Source organism: Hibiscus syriacus, unplaced genomic scaffold (assembly GCF_006381635.1).
Source record: "Hibiscus syriacus cultivar Baekdansim isolate YM2019G1 unplaced genomic scaffold, ASM638163v2 tig00112285_pilon, whole genome shotgun sequence".
NCBI lineage: Eukaryota > Viridiplantae > Streptophyta > Magnoliopsida > Malvales > Malvaceae > Hibiscus > Hibiscus syriacus.
The window spans coordinates 1,693,293-1,700,201 of record NW_024063293.1 but is presented as its reverse complement, the minus strand read 5'-3'; the positions used below and the strand labels follow the sequence as shown (position 1 = coordinate 1,700,201).

The 6,909-nt window shown below is 29.4% G+C and overlaps 1 protein-coding gene across 1 annotated transcript; it reads left to right on the top strand.

Moving 5' to 3' along the window:
* Positions 1-4,027: 4,027 nt before the first annotated feature.
* LOC120177230 (peptidyl-prolyl cis-trans isomerase FKBP15-2-like) lies at positions 4,028-6,306 on the top strand (the record flags this gene model as incomplete). The annotated part of the gene is made up of 3 exons (XM_039183450.1): positions 4,028-4,111; positions 5,717-5,807; positions 5,950-6,306. Coding segments are annotated over 3 exons (381 nt in total), but the record flags the coding sequence as incomplete, so codon positions are not given.
* Between the last annotated feature and the right edge of the window lie 603 nt (positions 6,307-6,909).

Sequence of the window (6,909 nt, the reverse complement as noted above, 5' to 3'; positions counted from 1 at the left end):
AGAGCGAAGACAAAAACAACAATGACAGGAAGAGCAAATCTAAAGTGCTGGAAATTGGCTTCTCTTTTATTATAAGTTATGTTATTGATATCGCAGAGGCAAACGATGAATTAAATAAGTAAAATATTGTAAAGAAATGAAGAGGAGAAGAAATCTTACCAGGAGAACAATGAATTTTTTGCAGAGGCTCACGGGGAGAAGAAGATATCGCAGGCAAACGGGAAAAGAAGGGTATTTTAGCCCTTAGAACACGGGAATAAAAGAATACCTAACATGTGTGTGAGAATAACATTCCCAGGAATAAACACACATTGGGAAATAAATATCACCCTCATTTGGGAATCTTACCCAACCAAACATGGGTATCCTTGGTCAGGAAAAAAATATGCCTACCAGGAATCCTAAAATCCTTGATCCAAACGAGCCATTAGGTTACTGTCTGAATCCCGAAATTGCATGTCTAATTTTAACTTATCTTTAATTTAGGTGTCACTTATTTTTAATAATTATTATTAATGTTTTAATTTTTCTTAATATTTATTATTATGAACTCAATTTTTTTCTAATATTTATTATTAGGAGCCTACTAGTATAATTTATTTTTCTAATATTTGTATAAGTGTAATTTTTTGCCAATATTTTTTAACATTTGTTATTTAAAGTCTAATTATTTTCAATACTTACTATTAGGGGCCTAATTTTTTTCAATATTTGTTAGAAGGAGCATACTTTTAAAATTTAATTTCTTTTTTAATATTTATTTGTTATTATGAGTCTATTTTTAGTACTTTTTATTTGAGGTTCAATTTTTTTAATATTTGTTAGTATGGGCATACTCTTAAAATTTATTTTTTAATACATATTATTATGGAGTTACCCTTAAAATTTGTTTTTTTTGCAACACTTGTTATTAGGAACAATTACTTAAATAACGGTTTGTAACCATAACGATAACTGTTATGCACCGATAAAAACATCTCCAAAACCGTAATATCCATAATTTTTATGTCCACCCTAGTATATGTTATTAAAAAATCACAATCATAATACTTGCAGTTGCCACAATATCATGCGTTATGTTCGCAATAGCATAAACACAACGCGATCAACTACATAAATGCAAACTATAACTTAAATCCTTGATTAGGGGCCATTTTTTTTATTCGCCCGAGGACCACCAAAATCTCGAAAACGGATCTGCTTCTACCATACCATTTATTTATTTTCTTAAACTTCACAAATTTCAATTATCATAATAGATAAAAATGTTACAACAAACCAAAAAAACCCTTAACTATGATTATAATAAATAAATTATAAGCAATAAATAAGTTTATTATATCCCGATAAAATGATTGTTTTAAAATAATTTAAGGATAAATTACACTATTACTCACTAAATTTTACTCTATTTCTTATTTTACTCACTGTACTTCAATTTTTTTTCTAATTTGTTTATTGAATTTTACAGATTGAATCATTTTGCTCACTATACTATTAACTTTAAACAATGTTATGATATGACACAAGAATCAAAACAGTGTCGTTTTAAAAATCTCAAATATACACCAAAACGACATCGTTTCGAATCCTCTTTTTTCCCCCATTTTCTCTATACTTTGCAAATAAGGTGACTGGTTGCCGCCTGCAACCACCACATAATTTTTTATTTCGATCACCGTCTACCATCCTTAGTGGTCATTCGGTCCCAAAATTCATGGGTCAGTTCATCCCAAACCCCATGAGTTCGAATATGATGGTTGCGTTCAACGAAAAATATCCTAAAATCCATAAATCTCGATTGAAATATTTCGGCTTCCACACTTTCAATTTCCAATTCGGCAGTGGCATTCGACCACCTTCTGTTTTTATTTTATAGTTAGGTGAACAAAATAGAAGAGAGAATGTAATTTACCCTTTATATTTTCAATTATTTTATATTAAATAATAATAATAAATAACACATCATCACAACGTTAGAGAGAACATAAGAGTGAGCAAAATGATTCAATTTATAAAGTTTAGTGAGCAAATTAGAAAAATTGAAAGTACGGTGAGTAAAATAGGAAAGATAATAAAGTTCAGTGAGGAACGGTATAATTTACCCATAATTTTATTCCGGTTGTTACAGATGAATATGAAATTTTTAGGAGGACGGATATATAAAATTTTAAAGAGAACAAATATATAAAATTTTAAATGACAGAAATATATTATTAATAAAAAATGTAAAAAAAGGAACTAAATTATTTGAAAATTTAAAAATTTTAAAAACCACCTCCCTCACCCACCCGTTTCCTCTTAATCCATCCATATTGATTGATATAATCATAAAATAGACTTCAATTTTGATATGAATGTCAAATTTTCAGATTCGTACACTTGAATTAGAAGAATGGAAATATATCAATATTACTCTTTCTAAAAAACAGTCCATTATCCAAACCAGAGTTTTGTAAACTGCTAGGTCTAACTTCCATGTCATCGGGGAAGAAGATTGCTGTCTGGCCGTCAGACAACCATATCTCCACCATAACAGATCTTAGAGATAACTAAAGCTTAGAGATAGAGGAAATTTCATTAACTTCGCCCCAAATTTCAATACTTCATGATGTTGTTATATGCAATTTTTTTTTGAAGGGTACAATATATTATATACCACAATGAGTAATATGACGTCAGTTGTCATTTTTCAGATAATTAATTAATATTATTGAATTTATTCGGTGATTACATGATAAAAAAGAAAATATTATTTTCCAAATTCAAATAACTACATCCGTAAGATGTAAATTCTAAACAGATAATATTATAATCAAAACTATTCAAAAACTATAACAGTAGTAGATATTTATGTGTTGCAATTAGAGCAGTAAAGAAATTGTTAGATTGTGATTAAGAAAACCAATTACCTGGATCTATGTTTGTTCTTGATTTGCACAAACAAAGGGATTTACGTGAGTTGATAAGGAAAAGGTCCGAAAAAGATAGAAGTTTCGGTTGCAGCCAGCTCCAATGCGGATGTTGTTATATGTAAATTCAAAACATAAAATGAGGCCTTAAAAGAGGCCGAGAAGAAGAGCATTTCAGCCCATTGGACTCCTCTTCGTACTGTTCTTATTTGTATAAACCACAAAGCCAAAATTTATACAAATCAGAAGGGGTTGTTTGGAATTTGAGAGTGAAACAGAATGAGTATCAGCTGCGTCTTGAGGGTTTCTCTGATTGCGCTTCTTCTCACATTAGGTAAGTTCCTTATCCGATCAATTTTTTGCCCATTAATTATACGGTCTCATCATTTCCAGTTCTGATCGTGCTTTTGATTTGATCTTCTTTTTTCTAATTTTTAAGAAATTCAAGCATCAATTGATCATTGGTTTCATTTTTATACACTTCAAATTCCACAGCGAATGCCAAGAAGCCGGGCGATGTGACGGAGCTGCAGATCGGTGTCACAGATTTCTTTTTCCCTTTTTTATTATTCAATTACATTTTTTCGTAGTTATTTGATCGGAGATAAATCAAATTCTGTGAACTGCGTCTCTCCTTAGCTTTAATATCACATATTGTATTACGGAGAATGTTGATCTGAAATACTTCGATTAAATGAGTGTAAATTGAGGATAAAAATTAAAAGTTGAGATTTTAGAGAATTTTACGAACAATTGGATAATACCGTACGTCAATTTATAATGGTTCAAAAGCATTGTCTAAGTGGATTCTACCATATAAGTATATGGTTTAAAACTCTTTAGTATTATTAGACGAGTGTAAATTGATTATTGAATTTTTTTCATAAAAATCTTCTCATTCTCAATTTTTAATCTCATTCAGCAATTTACACTCATCTAATAATCTTAAATCAATTTGAATTTTTTAAATTTTACATAAAATAATTGGATCTTACCTCTCTCTCCTTCTCTCTATATATATCTTGTGTGACAGAGAAATTAGTTTACTGCTATTTCTTGTTTCTGTTTTTCTATTTCTTTTTTGTTCTATTTTCTCTTTGCATTTGTGATCTTATTGTGTGTTTCTTTTCCACAGTACAAAGCCGCTATCATGTGAATTTCAAGCTCATAAAGGTGATAGAGTAAAAATACGCTATCGGGTATGTTTTAATAGCTTCGGCTGGATCATGAGTTTTATATCATATTTCTTGACCCTTAAGCATTAATGACGAATATTTGATTGTGCCTTTCCCCCCAGCCAAACATTTTTGAGGTTTCTATATGTCGATTGGTTTCAACTTTCTATTATGTTCCTTCATTGGATTTTGGAAATTTGCGTTCGATTTTGAATAATTTCATTTACTTTTATTATAACGAGGGTCCACGAACTTGCATAATCTTGTGGGATTTACTTATCGGGATATATATATACACACATGGATTTATGCCTGTTGTGCATTAGTCTATTTCTAATCATTACATAAAGGGTTTAAAAATAAAAATGAAAAGAAATGATTTGATTTGATTTGATTTGATGTGTATTTTAGTGGTTAAGGATATACCGCTCTCAAAACATTTTAGGAGTTGTTTGGATTGTGAAAAAGATTATAATTGGAGGAATTCTTCAAATTTTTAATACTTATGTTTAGATTGGAAAGAAGAGAGTAATACATAATTCTCAATAGTAAAATTTTTTTTTGGATGTTTTATCGGGAATGACATTCTTACTTAGGTTTTTGTCAATTCTCATATATTTTGACTAAAATAGCCTTTGAAACAAAACAAATATTTCAAAAATATCAATCTCTCTTATTGCTCTGATACTATTAAAATTTTTATATTTTTATAGTTAAATGTTAATGTAAAATTTTAAATATTTAAATAAATGATGTAAAAATTAATATTAATTATGATTAAAAATATATAATTTATTTACTCTTTTATTATACTCATTCATCTTTTAAATTTTGTATATATATATATATATATATATATATATATATTTTATGAATTTAAATTTTATAAAAATATATATAAATTAAAAATAATAAAATAATATATTTTATATGAATTTTTGTTTAATATTTTTATTTGAATATTCAAAATTCAACTTGAAACGAAATATATCACAAGGACAATTTAGTAAAATATACACTCCAATAATCTTTTATTCTTTTAATTAAACACTATAATCTTACATTCATGTCAAAAATATCAAACACAATAATGTAACACTCCCAGTAATGTGTCTGATAATGTTACATTTCGGTAATCTTATTCCCAAAAGTAATGTTACATTCCATGAATCAAACACTCCATAATGATTAAATTTTATTAAAGTGTGTGAACCAAATTACTTCCCAAGATAATAAGGAAGAAACTCACTTAAAATATATGTTAAAAATAAGAATCTACAGTGACGAGTGTTGTCGGGTGGGATAAGAAACTCAGTTTGAGTAGATTTATTTCTATACAAGTTATAAACAAGAAACTTATCCCTATATGTAAATATTAGTGATTGAAATTTAGAAGTAAGTTGAATAAATCCTAATCGTGTTTGGAGACAAATCTTTTTGTTCTTATTCGGTATAATGAACTTTATCTTCTTCTCTCTGTTTTTTTAAATAATTTTTCATGTTAAATCTTGATATTTTTTTATGATTATTTTATATTGTTATTGTCATGCTTACGTCATCACAGATTTAATTGTTAACTACATATGAGTTTCTTGGTTTACATAAAATATCATTACATTTTTTTTGCAGGGGAAGCTCACTGATGGAACGGTCTTTGATACCAATTTTGATAGGGGTGATCCCATGGAATTTGAGCTTGGTAGCGGACAAGTAATAGAAGGTGAATTCCCCTTAACAACTAGCCAGCCTTTTGCTGTCACTCCGAAAATGAATCATTTGGTTTACGACCAGACTAGATTGTTCATTATTACATTGCATGGAGGGAGTTTATTGATGCCTGAGAATGGATATGGTGTGTGCAGGATGGGACCAGGGACTGCTGGGGGTGTGCGTTGGTGAGAGGCGCAAGTTGAAAATACCAGCAAAGCTTGGATTTGGTGAAAACCCCCGACCCAGCATCCCAGGTGGAGCAACGCTAATATTTGAAACACAGCTTGTTTCAGTGAATGAGAAACCATCGAGTGGTGGGGATACAACTGACGATGCGTCATTAGCAGATTGGCGATAGCTTCTTCTTATTTTAGTATTTTGGGGCTAGGATTTACTAAATATTTTCATAAGTTGGAGAAAACACTTAGTTGGAGATGAGTTGAATTTAAATGACCGATTAGGATAATAACAGAAGATGGTGGCCATTTTGACAAGCCTCAATTTCAATCTCTAAACGAAGCAACCACTTCCTCAGTTCACGAAAACCGACCATGATACGATTAAAATCCTTTAATTTTTGTTTTATTTTAAAATTAAAAACTTGATTTTACAATTTTGTTTATTACGTTTCTTATGCGGTTATTTACTTATTTTCCAACAAATAATGAAAAATTATTATCTTGGTAATTAGTGGAAAAGCAATTTTTTTAGACGAAAAGATAAAATATATCATGTAACAACCCTATTTTTAAAATAAAAATAAAATAAATTATAAATTAATTTTGGAGACTAAATTGTAAGTTTTTGAAGCTTGTTGCTCGATTTTGAATTTGTAGGAAGTTCATGGATTTAACCCTAAATTTTTTATTTTCTTGTCGGTAAAGAAAAATAAATAAATATGGATTAGGTGGCTGAGGGGTTTCAAACCACTACCCCAAGTAAGGATGCCCATGCCTTAGCTATTAGGCTTGGGTACTGTTTATGATTTTTTTTATTAAATATATATTTTATAGGTTAAGGCTTGAATATAATGCCAAAAAGTCATCCCTATTTTCACTAATCTACCGTCGTCCGATTACCGTTCAGCACACCACTACCCTCATATGTCTCGT